This window comes from Platalea leucorodia (genome assembly GCF_965183815.1).
Source record: "Platalea leucorodia genome assembly, chromosome: 7".
Classification (NCBI taxonomy): domain Eukaryota; kingdom Metazoa; phylum Chordata; class Aves; order Pelecaniformes; family Threskiornithidae; genus Platalea; species Platalea leucorodia.
The window spans coordinates 18,192,470-18,213,634 of NC_138829.1; the positions used below are offsets into that span (position 1 = coordinate 18,192,470).

Consider the following 21,165-nt stretch of genomic DNA (forward strand, 5'->3'; position numbering starts at 1 on the left):
CACTAACCCTGCAAGCCTACCTCAGTTAAGGACATCGCAAATGTCTGCAATCTCTACAGAGTGGATTAAGTCAGTAATTTTCAAATGCAGGAGGTAATTTTTCTTGCTCTTAGTTTCACATCTTGCAGACTGGTATGGTCCAGAGCTGACAGCAGGCAGCCCAGAGCTCGGAGTTGGGCAGGCTGCGGTCGCAGAACTGGTGTTGCCCTACAGAAAGAGGCAGGCCTGATTCCCCTGCACAGTGGCTGGTGTTGAGCAGGAGCAAAGCTGCTGCAGCAAAGAAAGGACTCAGTTATAAAAAGACCTGCATAAAGCTTTCCTGGTTGGTTGAATTGGGGAGGGGGGCTCTTTAGATGCAGAAATACCTACACTCCATTTCCCTGAAGTGCAGGATTCTTTCCTGTGTTTTCTTATTGCTTGGTGTAAATTTTTTCAAAAAGCTCCAACTGATGGGGCTTTCACCAGTTCCTGTGGGAGATTACTCCATGGTCTAACACATTTGTCTGCCAGGAAGTCTTCCTACTAATCAGCCCATCCATTTCCTTTCTTCTTTTCATCCCATCTGCCCTAGTTAACCCATTTTGTATTCTGCTCATCTTAAACATTATCTCTCTTCTAGGGCAAAGCACCTTTCAGGTGTTGATACTCTTTTACCACACCGCCCGTTCATCTTGGGTGAAAGCGGGGTTGCTAGCTGCCTTCAGTGATGTTGATGAGCTGCAAATCCACAGACTTTATCTTATGGTAACTTGTTTGCTTGGCTGTAACCTAAGAGTTTCAAACTAACCGCTTAGGAGATTTAGGTACCTGAATAAATTTAGCTGTGACCTGGGAACCTGAATCTTTCAGCTATGTTTAGCTTTCTTGGTGGAAATAAAGCCCTTTTGCCTGTTTTTTGTTGCTGGTCACCATGTTCCTTCCAGCATTGTAGTGCTCTCTTTTTTCCTGGCAGCCTTGAAAGGTGCAGAAAAGAAATTGTTTCCATTCCATGTCATTAGCAGAGTTATCATATATTGACTTAATGGTGTTTTAGAAAGGGCTGTAATTTACTTTATGTAAAGCTTGATGTGATACCATAGACGTTTGTTCTCCTTTTTCTCCCTTCCCTCCCATTTGCACTTGAGAAGTCTCTTCCGCTTTAGCTCCCACACCCCGCGGTAGAAAAGCTTCCTCTATTGCTGGTCTGGTCCTTTTTGCATGTTTGATTATATTACCACAAGGGTATATTTCTGAGGCACCTACACTTCTGCTTTCACTATTCTTACTGAAGCAGCCACATGGTGAGTGTAGGAAACACGTTTGTTATGTTACAGAGCATGTAGTGTTGGGAAGGATTTTATGTTTTGATTCCAGTCTTATACCTTTCCCCCAAAGGTTGATTTTGCTATGGAGCAGGTTTACAGGTAGTATTACCACACTAATTTTAAAGCAGGTATTATTAATAAATAAATAATTAAATACCAACCGACCACTTGCTGGCTTTCTGCTTCTTTCCCCTGCTATGTTATGAAATGCTGGAAACGTTTTCTGTCACTCTGAAGTTCCCATTGCAGTGTGTATAATCATCCTGCAAACTCTGGGGCGTGTTTCAAAGGGTTCCCATTCACTCTTAGGAAAATACTCTATTTTCACAAAATACCATGGGGGCATCTCCCTTGTTTTGGGATCTGCCCTCCAGCATTTCCTTGCAGGATTTCAGGCCGATTCAGATGAAGCCTTTTGGATGTTGATTCATTTTCACTCTCAAGTGAATTTGGCAAAACTGTGTTGGCAGTTTTTTGCATCCTTCATTTTCCTGCTTCTCCTAAAGAACACTTAGTCCTTTCTGAAAAGGTTCTCAAAGGGCATTCATCTAACTTGTCATCTTTTATTCTTATGTATTGCATTGCTTCTGGGAGTAATCCTCCAGCTGTAGCGTGGTGCTATTTTATCCCCCCGAGTGGCATCCCCAGCTGCTGCTTGCCTCTGGCAAAGAAGACAAATGGTTATTGTGTTCTGGAGCCAGGCCAGGTCTTCTGTGTCTCGCTTGGTCAGTATTGTTGTGTTTTATTTAGGACCTAGCAGTGTTTGAATAACACGGGTTTATTTTGAGCCTTTCCTTCTCCCCCCCCATTGATTTTTTTGTTTAGAGACCTGGATTTATTAAAGAGAGACAGCCCAGCCTGATGGGCTCTTTAGTAACCTGTGAATAATACACTTTGGGCTATTTTTCCTTCCTTATGTTTGAGGTTTTATAATAATTGTGAGGAGAATGTCTAGGCTTTCATATAAATTTCTGAGATTATTCTTGTCTTTAGTTAAACTATCTGGTTCAGAAGAGAAATTTTACCAATTTTGAGCAAATTGTTGCACTCAAATTTCACTTAGAATGTGAATAAGCAGCTCAGCCAGACTTTTATATATGCCTTTCAATATTTGTTCCAGAGCAAACACACCCTCATCAAAATCAAATGACTTCTCTCTTTTTCCTGTCCACCTTTAACCCATGTCTGCAACGCTCACTTCCTTTGACAGTGCAAACAAGGCTTCAGCCCTGGTCCCGCTGTTGCTGCTCTGAATAGCAGCTGACTTTACAGGACTGTTCCCCTTGCTGCTGAAGGTTGGTCACCCCCTGCACACGCTTCTGTAACCCCCTTCCCTGAAGCGCCTGTGCTACCAGAGCAGTGACACGAACCATGTGGGCAAAGGGTTTGCACAAGTGGCTCTCACTCAAGGCAAGTGCGCTCCTATTTTCTCTAGCCAGGCCTCGTTTAGCAGTCATAGCCATAAGTAATGACGTGGCCTAGCTAAGGGTGTGATTAGCAGATAGTCCACTCGTTTTTGTAGGAAATTGGGAATGTCTCTTGGCCATCTTCTCAGCTGTAAATTAGGGAAATTGTTTCTGTGCCAGTGTTGGAAAGGGCATATTCAGTCAGCGTATTTTAAATATTTCTTGAAGGATCTGAAAAGCTTTGAACAGCTGAAATAACTGGAAGAAAAAAATGGAATGGTAAAAAATGGAATGTCAAAACTCAGGATTCATCAATACCGAAATGAGCTTCCTTTTAAATTGCACAACTGAAAATGTCACATTGCCATAAATACGCTAAATGTAGTTATAAGTTTACTGTCTCCATGTCTTTCCATGTTAGAGGAGTGTCTGCTTATGGCTCTGTAGAGATGGGAAGGAGACACTTAAAAAGAGCTTTGACATTTACCTGAACAACAGAAATACCTGGTGTATACCAGCCAGAGGTTGCAAAGCATATTTTTCACTTCTAATTTTAACCCTGTAGCATGATTTTAAATATGTGTTTAGCAGCAACTTGAGCTCAAATTTGGAAGACACCCTGTAGACCATTGTGGTGGGCCGACGCCAGCCGGCAGCTAAGCTCGCTCGCTCGCTCAGATGGGCTCAGCCGTCCTGGCCCTGGCCCTGTCCCCCCCAGCCGCTGGCTGCAGGGGCAGCCTCAGAGGCAGAGAAGGCCCGGGCGCCGTGCAAGCGCTGTTCAGCGGTAACTATAACGTGAGTGTGTGATCAATACTGGTTTTGTCACCAGTTTAAAACACAGTGCCATACAGCGTGCTGTGAAGAAAATTAACTCTATCCCCGCCAAACCCAGTACAACCAGTCACTGTCCTAAACAGCCTTTTTCAGAGATAGGTTCCCACTGTCTTGCTGACAAAGGAATATTTGGTAGCTGCACTTAACGATGTGGAGCTTTGTCACAGGGAAGCAGCTCCAAAACCTTCAGCATCCTTGGAGAGCTGGTCAGAGCATGGGGACCACAGGATGGGGTTCTCTCCTTTTCTTTGAGAACTTCTACTGCAAAAAGTTGCACTTCAGAGTCTTCTAGTCCATGGCTTGTTTCTCATAGGAGAAAACAATAAAGCCATCAATAAGTGAAACAGGATATTCTGTAGACCAATTGGGTATTACAGTTAGCAAATAACCAGTGTTGAGAGAGGTTTTTGCACTTCTAATCAACCGCAGGAGGGTGAGTTAGCTTACAGTATTGCCATGCAGTTGGGAAGTAGTAACAGACTCTGCTCCTGGCTAGTTGCAAAAGTGGAGTAAACAAGTTGTGTTAAACACACCACTGTAACAACCTACAGGATCCTTGAGTTTGGATGATGGTCCAGAGACTCGAAAATCTCAAAGAGGTGAGACATAATCAAATAGCCTGGGTGTCACCTCTGTTCTTGTAAGGCTCACAGCTGCTGTAGCTTCATAAGCATCTCTCTGGTGTCCTGACTCAGTGTTCAAACACTAAGTAAAATGGGCTAATGATAAAAATGCGTCATGGAAGAAATAACTTGGAAGGGCTTAAATGACCTCCTGGATGGTGAACTTCCAGATGTAAGAGCACAGACCTATGAATTCAGGCACTGCAGCTTAAAGAAAGCCAGTCTGCTAAAACTAAAAAAGGTAATGCTGGTAGTAACAGGATAGAAGACAAGCCTTCTCAAGGTGAGTACGATGCCTTGGAGCATAGTTTATGGTGTTTTAGTTGAAACATTACAACTTGATCAGTATCCTAGTATTTTTCCTCTGAAATGCTGCTGTGTAGAATAAAAAAAATCCTTGAAGATCAGCGCCGAAGGGCACTCCCAGCACCTGCAACCACAGCCAAACTGACCCCACAGCGGGTCCTGCTGTAGGTCAGTAGGAAGCCGGTATGGAGGATGCCTCCATTGTTTTTCAGCCTGTGTGTTTTTCTGAGGACTTGGCTTAGAGTTCAGCGCTTCAGGACAGGCATGTAGATCCTGCAGCGCTTCCTGTTTGCTAGCAGTTACATTTTTTCACTGCAGCGTAGGTCTTTGTTGTGGTTTAACCCCAGCCAGCAACTAAGCCCCACACAGCCGCTCGCTCGCTCCCCCCCAGTGGGATGGGGGAGAGAATCGGAAGAGTAAAAGTGAGAAAACTCAGGGGTTGAGATAAAGACAGTTTAATAGGGAAAGCAAAAGCTGCCTGCACAAGCAAAGCAAAGCAAGGAATTCTTTCACTGCTTCCCATGGGCAGGCAGGTGTTCAGCCATCTCCAGGAAAGCAGGGCTTCATCATGCATAACGGTTACTTGGGAAGACAAACGCCATCACTCCAAACATCCCCCCCTTCCTTCTTCTTCCCCCAGCTTTATATACTGAGCATGATGTCACATGGTATGGCATAGCCCTTTGGCCAGTCTGGGTCAGCTGTCCCAGCTGTGTCCTCTCCCAGCTTCTTATGCACCTGGCAGACCATGGGCAGCTGGAAAGCCCTTGGCTGGTATAAGTACTACTTAGCAACAACTAAAACATCAGTGTGTTATCAACATTGTTCTCATCCTAAATCCAAAACACAGCACTATACCAGCTACTAAGAAGAAAATTAACTCTATCCCAGCTGAAACCAGGACAGTATCCACCCCTTATTCCCTACCATTTACGTCATGCTCAGGTCCCACGTTGTCCAGTACGTCCTCATTAACCACCACCCCCCTTCCCACCCTTTGATGCAATACACAGGTATCATTCCCTTAGTCTATGGACCATGCCTGTGAAATGTCTGTACTAGGAAGAAAATGAACTCTATCCCAGCTGAAACCAGGACAGTCTTGTACGTGTTAGACACTGCATACGGCTGCAGTTGCGTACAACGCACCAGGAAGGTTTACCTCTGGTTTTGCGTGTCGGTCTCTGCCTTTCCCCACACCGCTTCCCCCACACCCTGCCTCTCGCTTCCATGCGAATAGGAAGAAGTAGGGAGAAATAACGATAAGTTGCCGTTTATTAGCACAGCTATGGAAAAAAAAAATCTTTTATTAATGCAACATATGGCCAAAGTTTCCTGACACAAGCAGCTTTCTGATTCATAGTTCTCCAACATCCCCTGTTCCAGCTCAGACAAGTTGATTATTTCCTCCCACCAGCAGATGTAGACAGGAACAATTGGAGCTGTGATAACATTATCTTTAATAGGGGTCAGCTGGGTCACACACCTCGGTCTTTCCTGTCTGTAAACAGCAGCGAGGGATGGCCCCGCGGACTGCCGGCGGGGAGCTGTGGCCACGCGAACTGACTGAAGAGGAGGGAGACGCCAGTTCGGCAGTAATCCTCAGGTGCCAGGGAGGGATGGAGGGAAATAAAGGGGGCTTGCAGAGAGATGCGAAGCAGCGGAGAGGGAAGTCATGGTCAGGAAACTTGAAACTCTCCTTTTAATCTCTCTGGTAAGGTGAGAATCAGGAATTGGACAGCTCTGGATCAACTGCCTTGGGGTGGGAGTCCCTGGCTGAACGCGGCTGTGCTCACATTGCAACACAGCTTAGAGAGAGCAGCCTTTGGAAATTGCCTTACCAGCTCCTGCTGGGAAGCAGTTAGCTTTTTTACACTGCTGCGATGCGCAGGGTAAACTTCATCTGCAGGAACCCTTTTTGCCAGTCGTCTGGGGTTTTTAAGTCAGCTTTTCTGTGCTAGTGGATTGAGCAGGTACAGTAAGCCAGGGGATGCAAAGAGGGTGAATTCTGCTCTTTTTTTTTTTTTTTTCCCCCAGCATGGTCGATTAAAATCCTCATTAAATAGAAGCTTTCCCTGAAGTTTTATGAAGCCTATTCTTATGTGACTGATGCCATAAATTAAAATGGGAAGTTTGTTCACATCTTTTGCTTTCAATAAGGAAAGGATTTTTTATTTGGAAATTGAGATTTGTCCTGAAAGTTTCAAGTGTGCTTGCACCCAAAAGGTTTCAAGATAAAGACCAAACACTCAGTCAGGAAACATGTGGAAGGGGTTTTGTCATCAAACAGGCTCTTTTTTTTTCAATTGTGTGTGAAAACTTCTGGGTGTAAAAGCTGTGCCAGCAATGATATGTGGTTTCAGTTTTTCCTGCTCAGACAACTCGTAGGTGACTGCTTATGGTGAGGTGCTTGGCTCCTCAGTGTGGGACAGGCAAGGGAGAGAGTTAGTGTTCGTGTCATAGCTCGAAGGGCTAGTGTTGGAGAGTACTTCTAATTGTGGAGTGATGTCAGTTAACTGCATCTTAATGGTTTCAAGCACCCTTTCCTCCCCAAAATGTAGGCGTTTAAAAACTACAGTGGTGCGAATTGACTATGGGGAAATGCATAAAAGCTCGTAAGTTCTCACTTTCAGAAGATGGCTTAGAGTGGCAACACGTGGAGGTTTCTTCTGTGCCATATCCTAAGTGAAAGTTAACTAGTTCAGAAGGGAAGGAGGGGAAGAAAACACATATGTATATCCTCTCCAACAAGGGCAGTTGGAGAGGTAGGAATATATATATGTAAAAAAATATAAAATGTGTCTGTGTATGTTACACTTTTTTTATGAACAACTTTCTTCCTGGCCAAGGCTCTAACTTCAGCTGAGATGCCTCCTTGCTCAAGCTGGTCTCTGTGAATGTTATTCTGCCCTTAGTTTAGCGCATCCTCACTGGCCATCTGGCAGCTGTGTAGCCACATTAATTTAGGTGCAGTGTCACACCAATACTCTTGTTTCTCTGTATCTATGTGTGGTCAAGCTGGTAGATGGAGTCAAGTAGCCCTTTGGAGAAAAGGCAGGAGAATTTTGGGCGTTTGGCTGTTTTAGAAGTGACTTCATGTCCCTCCAGGAAAGGAGGGACATGTTTATGGCAAGCTTCTCTGAAGTGGACAGAGCAGGACGGAAGAAAATGCAAAGGCACTGGTTAGATTTTTTTAAGTGGGTAGTGGAAGTTGGCTTTGTGGGTGGATGAGAGGTAGGAGAGAATAAGCTCAGGAATTTTGAAGGTGAACAGGGGAGAGCTTCCCTCTGATCCAAAAGGAGGGAAATGTGGTGAGGGATACAAGGAATCTGGAAGGTCTGGATTGCAAGAGGGGGGAAGAGCTTGAGAGAATTGGTGATGACTTCTAAACAGTGGACCTGGTGGCTCGATGACGATGTTGTTCACAGAGACTGTGTGCAGGGGGGAGCTCAGAGAGCTAACTGGGACAGGAGCAAGAGGTGGAGGGCAGAGCCAGAGGTAGAAAGGCAGAAACAAGGATGAGCTTGAGGTTCAATTACAATGAAAAGCAGAACTGAGGGAAGAAAGAGCAAAGTGTCAAAAGAGGGGCTGCTGGGGATGGCTGTTGGAGCCGAGGCCTGGGCGGAGGTGGGAGCTGGGCTCAGCCCTCTCTATCATTTGGCAGGATGGGTCTTGCCCAGGCCAAAGCAGTGCAGAAGAGATGCCAGTGGGAAATTGGGAAGGAGTTTGGAGCTACCCCAGTGCAAAAAGAGTGGAGAAGGAAAGAAAGTGAGAGTAAATGAAGCATCGTCTGTGCTGATAGACAAGAAGCAGCGGAGGGAGGTAGGAAGTTGTTAGGGTGTCTTGACAGACAGCTGAGTGACGGTCAAGACAAGTGCCTTGATATCGGAGCTCAGGGAGAGAGTGCATGCAAACATGCTTTGAAAACTAGGTTATCACATGAGACCTTCTAGGAGTTTATCTGGTTTTCTCTGTCACGAGGTTATAAGCTACACAGACAGGCTTTTCACACTCTAGCTGTGTTCTTATATTTTAACTATTTTCTCCTCTTCCCATCTTTGCCTGTTAAAATTAGTATGAATACTAAGGATGGGATTTGGTGTCTGTGGAAGGCATACCAACAATTTATAGGTTCCATTTTCTGAGGATGTTTTACCTGTTGCTGTGACAGGAACGCATGAGATTGCTGTACACAGAGTTGAGTGAGGAATAAGGACTACAATTTTAGCTGTGCTTTTTCTCGCTCATTTAATTACCGCTGCATTCACCGTCTCCCCTGAATAGGAAGTCATTTTCCTGTTCGCTTGAGCCTTTCAAACAGTGAAAGGGAAAAGAAAATGAATAGTGGAGGGCGGGTAATGTCATTTTAAAGCCCCAACAGTCAGATGGTAGGCTTCGGAGATAGCACCTGAAACTATTATTAACCAATTAAAATGAAGTTCTGACCTAATTTCATGTCACTGATATTCCTTTAAGTCAACGCAGCTATCTTAGCGAGACAAGGTATCTGCAGGCTCCTTGCAGAAGTCCAGTGAGGCCCGGGTGCCTTGCCAAGGAAGGAGCCACAGCTTCCTTCTCCATCTGGTGAGGAAGGCTCGTCAGTCAAGGTGGGTGAGGAAAGAGCCCAGAATTAGGGGGTGTGCCAGACTTGATTTGCAGCTCAATGACAAAGTGCTTCTTCCTGAGTGATGTTTCCGATGGTCTTTTTTTAATCTTGCCTGTGTGCTGCTCACTTAGCTCTCTGTTTATGATGGAAGTGAAATGTGAGTTTGAATAATTTAAAACCTGAGATTTTTCTGTTTGATCTCCATCGCTGCACCTCCTAGTTCTTTTGTTCCTAAAAGAATATTTACAGAACTCCTGGACCATACGTAGAGGCAGATTTCTCTTCGTACTGCGCACCCCGGAATGCACATTTATAGCATAAAGTAGAGCAGTACTCAAGTGCAGCAGCAGTATTTATGATTATGGTAACCTTTTTCTTGCCAGAAAGTGGTTAACACGTGAAGAATCTGTATTAGCCCAAGTGCTCCTATTCATAGTTTTTAAGGACCCTTGACCATGGGATGCAACCGTGGAAGGGATTTTCTAGGCTCTTGAGGCTAGAACTTACAAAGTTTGGTTGAATTCTTAAGCATCTATTTTCATTTTGAGTTTATATTTCTAGATATGGATGCCCTAAACTGGGTGCAGCTGTTCAAGGGGGGGGTCTCAGTAGTGCCTTCTATACGAGCTTGACTTTACAAACCCCACGCGAAATATCCTGATCCTGGTGAGACTGAGTTTATCTTTGTCGCAGTTGTACTTCAGCTACCATACCAGCATCCTTCTCTGAGCACAGGGCAGATTCTTTGCATCATGAGTCCAGCTACATGTAGCCTTTCATTTTGTATCTGTTTATGTTGTCCTATTTCTGATTCTCCCTTCTGCATGATATTTCTATCTGGGTGGTGGTGTCAATTACACTTCTGTGTAATTATTAAGGTCTATTAGTAACCTACTTAGTGTTCTAAGACCACTAATGAAGATATTAAATAAAATGGTCACAAGACTAGTGCCTGAGGAATGCCAGTAGCCTACCCTCTCTGGTTTGCCACTGCTGCTTTCAGCATGCCAGCCATTGTCATCTTTTTTATTTAGCTCTTAATTCACCTTCCTGTTCTTCTGCTGGTCCTTGTCTTTCTCCAGTTTACCTGACTGCATGCTTTACTGAAGTCTGAGAAAATAGCTTTGCTGCATTTTCTTTGTCTAGAGAATCAGTGGTCATACAGACAGTTAGATGGGTTTGATCCATCTTTTGTAGATTCATGCAATGTTTTACTACATTTTTTTTTTATTTACCCCTGGAAATCTGATTATTTTTCAGTGTTTTCAAATGTGGTGAAATGCTTGCATAGTACTAGGTCAGATGAACAGTCAGTAGCTGTCATTTTCCCCCCTCCTACTCTTTCCCTACTATAGTTGCTTTTTTTGATCCTTGGGAAGCACTCCATAATGGATGCAGTTGTTCAGAACCCTTGTATCACCATCCTGTGATTTCCTATGCCATGTTTTGGTTAACTGGATTTTCTTTTCTAGAGTTGTTTTTTTTTTTGGTTGGTTTTTTTAAAGTATCCAATTATGGGATAGAGGCAGGTTCCCCTCACCTCAGCACATTAAGCTCTCCAGAGTCATCTGACATCTGTGCCGCTCCACTAGGCTCCCTCTGATCAGGCATATTTCAGCTGCAATTCCTCATATCCTAGAATACAAATGTAAAGCAGGCTAGATAACTTTAAAACATGGAGGTATTTATTCATTTCTCTCTGACTGCAAGGAGAAGCCTGAAATTACAGTGTAGTTACCGACTCCTTAAAATGAGATGAAGTGAATCTTACTCCATGAGTTTTGGCTTTGACTCCTGATACATCTGTACCCATCTTTGTTTGTCAGCTTGCCTTGCTCCCATGGTCAGCATTTTTATTCTTGCTGAAAACTGAGGCCAAATACCTGTGTAAAGTTTCTGGCTGTTCTTGTATTATGTTGAATATTAAACCGTCACTTGCTGCACAGAGATCCCAATTTTTCTTGTTTTTTATGTATTCCCAAAATACATTTCACTATTTGGCATGCCTGCAAGAAATGCCAAGCATCCTTTATGATCAAATCCTTGAGCCTTTCACAGCTCAGCAGTCTTTGCTAATTACTTCCTTTAATTTATCAATTTGTCATCCTGAGATCATAAAAAAAAAATATGCTTGAGCTGTACACCATTTTATCCTGTAATTTAAACTAACCCAGCTTGATGTAGTATTCTTTGTATTACTAAATTTTATGTTAGTTTTCCTGCTTTGGAATAGCTGGGCCATAACCTCAGTCCTAGCGTTTGTAGCTTATCTACCCTAATGATACAGTTCTTCTTGTTTTCATTCTCATTAATATCTGGCTGTGTCCAAATAATACCGTGGGATTGTCAGACCTTCTCAGCACAGCAAAAGCAAGACTTTTTATCACTCACTCTTAAAGGGAATTTTACCTAAAAAGTTCTGCCTGTGCCAGTGGTTCTCCATGTGTGTTGGGCAGGTGCTGAGTTGGAAGACAGTCACCTGGGTGGGAAAAAATGTCTGATGCATGGTTGAGCCATGGAGCACTTGTGAGGGCTTTGTCAGACGTGGCAGAAAGTAAAAAGCAAAGATACCTTGCAGTTGCTGAGAAAAAAAAAACCTGTTGGCCATTAACTGTTGTGATCACCTTGTCTAGGTGTTTGCTGAAGCAATGAGTCAGACCTGCTGTGCTCCTCTTAGTCATGTTAGAGCCTTGCCTGTGACCCAGCCACCTTCTCCTGGCTTCACTTTCTGCTCCTTTCTCCAATACCTTCTAGTGGTGCAGCACCTGAGAGGGTAGTCCATCACAGTTGTGATGTCCACCCATGCCCTTCTTCCTCAGTTTGAAAAATCATGGGCTAACTGTTTTATCTTTGCAGCTGTGTGCATTTCAGACCATTTCAAACACCTTTAAATTCATCCTTGGAAGGAACAGTTTCATCATTTTGTGTCACTGGGAGCAGTGGTTTCAAGCTGAAGTAATGCTTTGTAATTGAAAGGCAACTTCATTCTCCCATAGATAATACTTGCTGGAACAGGATGGAAGGGAATGCCACAATCTCTTCTGTCTCTTCATGGTCTATCTTCTGGTTTCTGCTCATGCAGCATAGGGATATGATATAGATCAGTCTAAGCGTGGCCTTCTCTTTGTTTAAAAGCAACCTACTCATTTTTATTTCCCCCTTAGGCTGACAAAGTCTTCTAAAGCTTTTGTGTTTCTTCCCTGTCATAGTCCAGTGTACTTATCCCTCCTCCTCTTCTATGCTTTGTAGTTGCACAAACATTACTAGCTACCCAATGTCCGTGAGCAACACTATTAGAATATGTTTAGATGAAGGAGGATCTTTTGTTAAGAGAAATATGTTTGAATTTTGTTTTGTCTTTCAGATGGAATCCTAATTAGTTTAGGCAGGGGGAATAAAGAGCATAAAAACTTTCTACCCTGATGGCTATTGCTCTCTCCACATGTTTTTAAACTCCCTAGTACACAATAAAGACCACATAAATTCAGCAAAGTGATGAGCAGACTGGATTAAATGTTCTTTGGGTGCTACCTGTGTTTGCTTACAACTCTGCATCATCCAGAGCCTCATGAGAAAGGGAAATGCACGTAGAAATCCAGTTCTCCTGGGGCTAGCAGGTAGCAGAAGTGAAGAGAGGGTGCCAGCAGCCTGGCTGTGCCTCTCTGCTCACCAGCTGGAAGCTTTGTTGAAGGGAGAAGTACAGCAGAGACACTGGCGATCCCTTGGGAAGTGCAGCTGCACATACAGGAGTACTGACGGCTCTTGACATTTGACAGGTGCTGCTGAAGAATTATCCTTAAGCTGAGCCTGGGCTGTGTCGTATGAGAGCAGAGATGAGCTTCCTCAGCCCTTAGGATAAAGGGTGGTAGCCAGCTTTCTGGGGGGTGTTTCTTTCGTATCAGCTTTTCTACTTATCTAATCCTACAGCCAAAGGGAGGGAGGCTGTGCAGTGCATGTTCATATGGCTCCAAGAGAAACATTCAGAAGAACATGTTTCCTTCATCTTAGTTTTCTCTGTATCCAGCAGTTATTAAAAAAAAAAAAGGTATAGTAGTACTGTCAGATCTTGATATTTTGAATGTTTATATGATGTTATAATTAAGCACTAAAAGCTTCTAAGAAGTGAAGTGCACCCCTCTCACCCCGCTCCCTTTGCTTATTCGGGCTGTACTGGCTGTAGTGCTGCAGTATTTCTATATTCTGGATTAGCTGGAGTGTTCACCGTGAATGGCTTCTCCACTCCGCTCCTCTTTTAATGTCTGCTTTCCTACAGGATTCATTAATCTGTCAATTCAGTAATTGGGCTAGAGCTGACTCAGTTTGCTCAAAGAAACATTAAAAATCTTCCTTGTAAAGGCTTTCTAGTCTTTCTGGATCTGATCTACCTATTCTAAAGCTTTAAGTTCAAGAAGTGAGCCAGAAATTTTGTGAACCTCTTTGTAATTTTCCCATGTCTTCCACTACGGGGATTACCTATATAGCCTTTTAATCTGGTGTACGTGAACACTATCTTTTTGACAGTTACAGAAAGTAAAGCAAGGCAGTCTCAGCAGCAGGGTACGCTGACTGCGGATTCTCCTTAGGATCTTGTTTTTCTATAACTTGCTTTCCTTCTTTGGAGCGCTAATCCTCCCGTGTCACACATTTTCTGTTAAACTTTTCTCCTCTGCTAATCTCTGGATTTGTTCTGCTGCCCTTCCTAATCCACGGGAGCGTTGGTGACCTCAGGAGACACCCTAGGCAAGAGGGTTTTTTGAATTCAAGTAACATCGATTATTCCTCCTGCAGTGCTGAAAATCAGCGATTGCCTTTCAGACCGTCCCTGAACAAGACTGAACTCCTTAACCTCTTGCGTACCAAAATCTGCTCGCTGCAGTCCAGCCCTAATGGGACATGAGCTCTCAGGTTAATATCGTGCTCAGAAACAGCTGTTCCCGCATCTTTGCAAGTTCTGGAAAGAACTTTCTGCAACGGCCGAAGTATTGCACAGGAGAGGAGGAGATAAGCCAAGCCGAGTTATAGTTTAATTTCTAGAAATGTTTTTTTGCTCTGGGCTGTAAGTCAAAAACAATAGAGTAACAAAGTTTCAGTCTTGGGTAAAAAAATCTCTGCTGAAAAGAAAACCATTGCTGTGAAAAGGTTTAACCGTAGCCCAAACATGGGATTTCTTGTTTTGCTTTTAAAGAAGCTAAGGGGCAAAACTTGGTGCTAACAGGAGGGTGATGCTCAGTGGAGGTTTATATGCCGGGGTCAAAGGAGAGAGGAGGGAGGAGAGGGGGGCAGTGGGAGAGGTCTGAGTGGCTGAGATGCAGTAACTTGTCCCAGCGTTGTTCCGCACACTGAGTAGGAGTCGCGAGTCGCTGTCTGTCAGTGTTACTGCACAGGCGACAGCAGTGCTGGCTCGCTCTTTGCTTCTGTGGGAGGGCGGAGAGGAGGCTGTGGGGAGGCGATGCTCGCTGAGGCCCCGGGGGAGTGCGTGACTGCAGGACAAGCCTTGAATGTGCAGAGGCTAGTCAGTTTATGTACTAGTTGTAGAAGCGATCCATAAATGGTGTCCGTGTATGTTAGTATATGTAGTGTAAAAAAAGCTGTGAGATTCCTTTTACCTCATTTTATCTAGAATACAGCTAGAAGTGAGAACTTCCCAGACGTTTTGGAGATCATACCTAGCTTCCAGGGGAGCGACAGAGCGTGACTCCTGCAGACGTGTAAAGTGCTCGCACATTCTCTCTGGCAACTTGTGCCAAGCAGAATGCAAAGTAATCCACTCTGGTGCCAGTACAAGAAAATGCAAAGAAACCATCTGTTAAACCCAGAATCTTCTTCTCTGGTGTTAAAGTTTCAGTATCCGAGAAAATGGGAACCCAGCAGGGCTTCATAGCTTATGCTGTGCTGCTCCTCACCTTTAGGCATATCTTGCTGCTTGGGATGTCGCTGGCACCTGAGATCCTGAGCACGTGTTCAGTGTGGGACACACTTTCCTTCTCCTGTGGTGGTTCTCTTAAACTAAGCTGGGCAGAGCAACAAAAGATGACCTGTAGAGTTAGTGTCCTGCAGTGGTAGAAGGGTAAGCTCTTTGGTCGGTCTTTGATTTCCTCGATTCTGAGAAGGCTAGCAAAAAGGCAGGGTATTTTCAAGCCACATTTCCTTCCTGCTTGGGAAGGAGTTCCCCTCCGACGTGGCGGCTGTTACCAGTGCTGCGATGCTGTCTCCTCTTGCCGGGGTGAGGGGAGAGCGGGAGAGCCGAGGGGGGAAGTCTCCTCACCGCAGCGGATTTCCTTTCTCAGATTGCCGCCACTGCAACAGGACGTGCAAGTTAATTCGGCACCGGGGGAGGATGGCTGGGGAAGGGGGATGTGGAGAGAGAAAACAGGGCCTCTTGGTGAAATTTTTGCTCTTTCTTTACAGCCCTTGATGGTTGGGTCCATGTTTGCCCTGTGCAGTGTGAGAGAGCTGGTGTTTCCGCCGCACAGAGGGGTTTATGTTCTCCCTCCGTATCCTTTGGCCCCGTTAGCAGCAGCAGCAGCAGCAAGTGCTGAATACTTGCATTAGCTGTGCATGACGACAGCCCAGATCACTTTCTTGCTTGGCCAGAGAGATGTGGAGGAGTTCTCTTAAATATGTAACAGTTTGTTTAGTTTGAATATGCAAATATTTTAGGAGCTATGGAGAGCCTCTGTATCAGTGAAAATACCTGGTTTTCATATATCAGGTACCATAATGTCTTTCTCATGAGGAAATGTATACCGATACATACTTTGTCACCTTCCACGGGCTTTGGCAGGGAGTCACTGGTGTCAGTTTTGTACTTGCATAGACCTGACAACGGGATTTGTGGGAGTGTAGTCCCGCTGGAGGGACAGGACTGGACTGCTCCTGCAGGATTTAATTTGGGAAAGGAGGACATGCTGGTCTTGTTTGGTCCTGTGGATTTCCTTTGGTTTGTCAGAAGAGCAAGTAGGCTGCTGCACCATTCTGTTCTGTCGCTGGTGCTCCACACGAGTAGGTCTCACATGTATGGATGGACATGCTCAACCATTTTCCTGATTTCTTTTCAAGGCATTTCCCCACTCCCTTTCAAATGCGAGCACCTTCTGTCCTGTAATTAGAGTATTCTGTGTATTTTTGTTTACTTTTTACAATAAGGTGAAACAGTGAACTTGGCAGTATTGATTTTTGCTACTTCCATTCCTTCTCCAGAGCACTTAAGATATTTTGAGGCCTTCATCTCTGACCTTTTTGGGGAGAGAACAGCATCAGGGTTCAGCTTCTTGAAGTCTTGGCTTTCCAGCCCAGAGCTCATGACTTTTTTTCATTATGACTTGCTAGGCATTGATGCACAGCAAAGGTAAACAGTGGGACTGGGGTTGGGGGAAGAAGGGGAGAATTTAAAAAGCTTTGTTTTACAAGCTTTTTGATATAAATGCATGTGATGAAGATGCAGGTAGAAAATAGCCCCAGGAGAGGAGGATGATGACTAAAAACCTGAAGATCTACGTGCAGTGGAGTTTAAGAAGCTGAATTAAGATTGAAATGAACCCCACATGTTTTGGGGTCAGTGCAGCCTTTACTGAGTATCTGAGTAACAGGATACAATAGATTTGTGTAGAAAATTCCACGTACAGCCTCAGGAGTCAGGGAGCAGAGAGGTCAGGTCAGGCTGGTACTGTATGTCCAGTTAACAGGGAGGAAAATGGTTACAGTACCACAAAGGGACTTTTGAACTGTGACTTGTGAAAATGTGTAGCAGAGCACTGACAGGTCTCTACTGGAATATCAGACAGATTCTTTCCCTTTTGTGGCATTTTATTAAGCTTTCTAGCACTCGAGGTAACATCTGATGATTTGGTGGTATCTGCCTAGTGAGAAGGCTCAGAACAAACCTGTCATCTCTGATAATTTTCTCCTTCTCTTCATTCACCTCCTTTGGGTGAAAGTTTCATGAGCTTTTTCCACCTGCAGCAAGACAGGCTGCTGTGGAGGGACACGCACTCCTGTTCCGCTGCTCCTAAGCAGCGCATCAAATAAAAACTGAAACAAAGCAAGAACTTAGTGCGGCATCCTGGTGAGTGGAGTTTGTTAGCTGATTGGAGGCTGGGCGCCAAATGCTTAAACAATAGATTTATGAGTTTGTTTGTTATTTTTAAATGAAAATATTTTAAGAGAAAAGTGACGATGAATAGAAATGGAGAGATGAGTTGTAAATTCCTCAGGGATATAGCAGTGGGTAGATCTGTCTTCAGTTTTGAGAAGAGAACAGGTTGGTATTAAAACTTCATTTCATATGAATGATAATCCAAAAACTATTTCTGAAGAAGAGCTTTTAAAAAAACACAAATCCTGCTCAGATTCTGAAATACAGTTGATTTTAGCATGGACTGGAAACACTGAATAAAACAAAAAATACAAACCTATTTTTAATCATTTAGATAAATGATCTTTCTTTTTGCTAAATCCAACATTTGCACTTGTTTGTTTTTTTCCCTGAGTGAACGAATCCAGATTTTTTTCACTTGGACATAGTTTTATTTTTAAACGCGGCTTCCAGAAATGCATGCGTGTGGGATTGCAGTTGGGACCAGTGGAGAGCCGTGGCACTCTGCCAGGCACTCGCCCTGTCCCTGCAATATAGATGGATTGCCAGCGTTCTGGAGAAAAACAACCCCAAAACTTTAAACAAATTATGCTTAATGGAAATAAACTTTTTTTGCCCTCCTGGGTAATGATTTGGATAATGTGCTGGATGTGTGTTTCTGGAGGACAGAGGAAGGGGAGAGGAGGGCAGAGATGGAGCTCTGTATGCCTGTAACTTGCACCCCAGTGGATGCTCTGGGAAGGCCGTGGGGCAGGCTGTGACGTTTCTAAGCTTGGAGCATTGTTTAACTCCCTGCTGGTCTTTCTGTTAGAAGGTGAGCAGGCTAGCTACAGCCAGCTATGATAAGAGCATTTATTCAGAGGTTGTTTTCTTCCATATATGGGTTTGTAAGACCTGGAAAGGCATATGCCTTGTATCTGGCATTTTCTGTGTACAGCTTTGACGCTGTCTTCCATGTCATTCACCTGATTTCTGCTGGGTTTTGATGGTAAGTGATAATGCCATGAAACCAATACCTGGTTTTCCTTTTTTTTTTTTTAACATAAAAAAGGTCGAGCAGAGTAGGCTATAGCCTACTTAAAGGCACCATAGTCATATCTCTCTGTTTTTTCAAGCTGGTGCTGATAAATCTTTTCTCTCACTTCTGTTGCTATGGTGTTAGTTCTGTGCAAAAACAAACCTTTGGGTGATCATGTCAAATGCAAAGATCGTTTGGAGAGAGAGATGCTGAAAGAGAAGGGAAGTAGGAGGGCTCAAATTCCAGCTGATGACAAATAATGAATCAGTGTTTGTCTCAGCAGAGGGCCATCAGAAATTTTGCACTCTGCTTTCACTGACTTCTGCTTGGGTCTGATACTCCACTTGAAAAGGCTTCTTTTTCCCCCCTCAAACCTTTTTTTTCTTTTTTCTTTCAATTTTACCTCCCCCCCCGCCCCCTTCTTGATACGTAAAAGGAAGGTGGATCTCTTCCAAATTCCTCACAGCCCAGGAATATTTGCTTTCTGCAGCGCGGCCCAGAACTTACTCTTGCAAACAGAGAACTTATTCTTGCAAACAGTTTGATCCTCCAATCCACAAAATACTGGATCAAATTTTGAAGGTTGGTTTGGTTGAAATGTACCTGCTGTCCTTGTTGAAGCCATTGAACTTCCTACCAGAGGAGCTGCCTTAGCGGGCCGTCATTTCTAGCATTGCTTTCCTGGTGAAGGGGAAGCAGGGCACTGTTACAGAGGACCCTTTTTAACACTTTCTGATGTGCAAAGTAGGTGCATTTGGTTTCATTCTCAAAATATGCCAATTGCTTTTAGCTGGCACAGCTGTTGCGAAGAAGTTATCTTGCCCAGATGTCTTATGCTTCTGGAAAACACTGTGCTGAAAATGCCTGGATGTGCCTTGAAGGCTTATTTCTATTCTTGGGTCAAGGCTGAAGGGGAGGACTGTTTTCTTGTTTTCTGAATGTTTCTGTGCAGATTGAGCTGCAAGTGCAGGAAGAATGTAGAGGGGTAACCAATCTCAAATACTTACTTGCTTCTCACTGTTTTTCAGACTGGAAGTCCTGAAAATGGATTAATTCACATTTTTGTACCTTGGCAACTGGGAACTTTCCGACCTAGTTAAATGGACCCTTTGTTTTGCTGTTTCCTTCCAGATGTGATAGGCAGATGAAAAAAACTCAGGAAAAGCAGTGTGGTCATCTGAGATTTCTTTTAAGGATATTAACTGATTTTTCTGGAACTTGGTTGCAGAAGTATATCATCTTCTTCCATGTCCTTAGCTAAGCTGCAGTTCACTTCATTTTGCTTTAATTTTGCAGACATTTACGCTTGCCCTTAGCCTTCATGCTGCACTACTTGTGGGAGTAAAAATGTAAGTGCCAGGACAGCCAGACCTTCTGTGGACTGCCTCACCCAGCCACAGCTTACAGATCACTGAGCATCCACATCAAGTCTGTCTTGTTTGTCTTTACCGTTGCGTAATCTTTGCATGTAGACAGTCTGCTGCCCACCTGTGAACAGTGCCTCTGTTAGTCTCCTCAGAAAATAGGTGCACAATATGTTTTCCAGTTGTATTAGAATCTACCTGAGTACTTCAAAGATAGTACTAGAGCCTCAACCTGTAACTGTTAGTAGGAGCACATAGTAACAGGCAAGAAGATGTGGTCTCTGTTGGGAAGAATTGGCAGTCTTCTGGTTTGCCTTTGTGCCATAGGTAACTTCAGTTATTCTGCTTAAGTAAGCCTAGCCCAGATAAGAGTGCCTACACAAGAAAAGCAATTTCGCTACATGGATCAGTTAGATTAGCAACTAGCAAATTATTATAAGGCTGCTAGGCCTCTGTTGGTTTAGTTTTATTGGTGCTTGAACTCCGGACATCCTGTCTTATTGTTACTTTCCTTAAGACACTCCTTAATTCAAAGCAGGGCCATTTCTGTAGGGTGGGAAATTTTATTAGGCCAAAACTCAAGCTACTGAGACAGTGAAGAGCAGGCTTCTGTCAAAAAAGAGCATCAGCAGCCTCTTCTGCCCAGCCCTCCTCTCCCTCCTGTGCCCCCCACCTCCTTCTCTGCCAGAGTTGAATAAAGGGGATAGCAGCAATGGAAAGGAACATGCATGTAACTGTAAAATTGGATGCTAACTTTAGTTTAGTGAGCACACATCTGTCTGTCATTTCAAAGATGTTCCCAGTGTGAAGTTTACAAGGTTAAGTTGCCACTGATGCAGTAGATCGCCCAACTGGTTGAAGAGCGGTGCTTGATAATGTGGCAGCTTTTGTGCTGTGGGCAGCCCAGTGTGTTGGCTAGAACATGAGCCAGTTCTGGTACTTACACTGTACAAACATTCAAATCTGGTAAGCAGCTTCATGGGATCATTAAGTTTGGTAGGGACCTTAGGAGTCCATAGTACATCATCTTGATCAAAGCAGATTCAGCATTAAATTCAGACCAAGTTGCTTAGGGCTTTGTCCAGTCAGGTCTTGAATACCTTGAAGGATGGAGATCCTGCAGCCTCTGTGGGGCTCTGTGCTGCAACCAGAATGTCCTCATGGTAGAATTTTTTTCCTCATTTAGCTGGAATCTCCACAGTTTTGATTTATGTCCGGATAAGCCCTCACAATGACATTGGCCAGTTCTCTTAGTACCCTTGCACGCATCCCATCAGGTCCAGTAGTCGTCTTTGCATTAAGATTTCCTCAAGAGATCCCTAGCTCAATCCTTTTGCAGTACAGGTGGTTCCTCTGCTCCTTGAACCCTGTCTTGGTACTGGGGACCAAACCCTGTGACACATCACCACCACTTTCATGCCTTCCCATGCTGTCTGGAGCAGAGTTTTTGCACACCCCACCCAAATCTTTGTCCCCTATCCAGCTAACTGCCGAAGTCTGCTAGTGGGAATGTTCTGGGAGCTGCATTCCTTTTTATCAGCTAAATAGCTGCCCCGGAAGCAGATGAATTTGCAAAGATCCTGACGCACTTGCTTTTCTATTACTGTCC

At 44.1% G+C, this 21,165-nt stretch overlaps 1 protein-coding gene across 3 annotated transcripts in view; it reads left to right on the forward strand.

Annotated features, from left to right (window-relative positions):
* ITPK1 (inositol-tetrakisphosphate 1-kinase) overlaps nt 1–21,165 on the forward strand; it is a 158,240-nt gene that overhangs the window by 58,838 nt on the left and 78,237 nt on the right. The window contains exon 3 of one of the 3 annotated variants that reach the window (XM_082316936.1): nt 620–744. The exons of the other annotated variants lie outside the window; for them this stretch is intronic. Within the exon in view, the coding sequence (XP_082173062.1) occupies nt 742–744 (3 nt within the window). The 5' untranslated portion in view covers nt 620–741. The remainder of the gene's footprint in view (nt 1–619; nt 745–21,165) is intronic. 3 annotated transcript variants of the gene reach the window in all.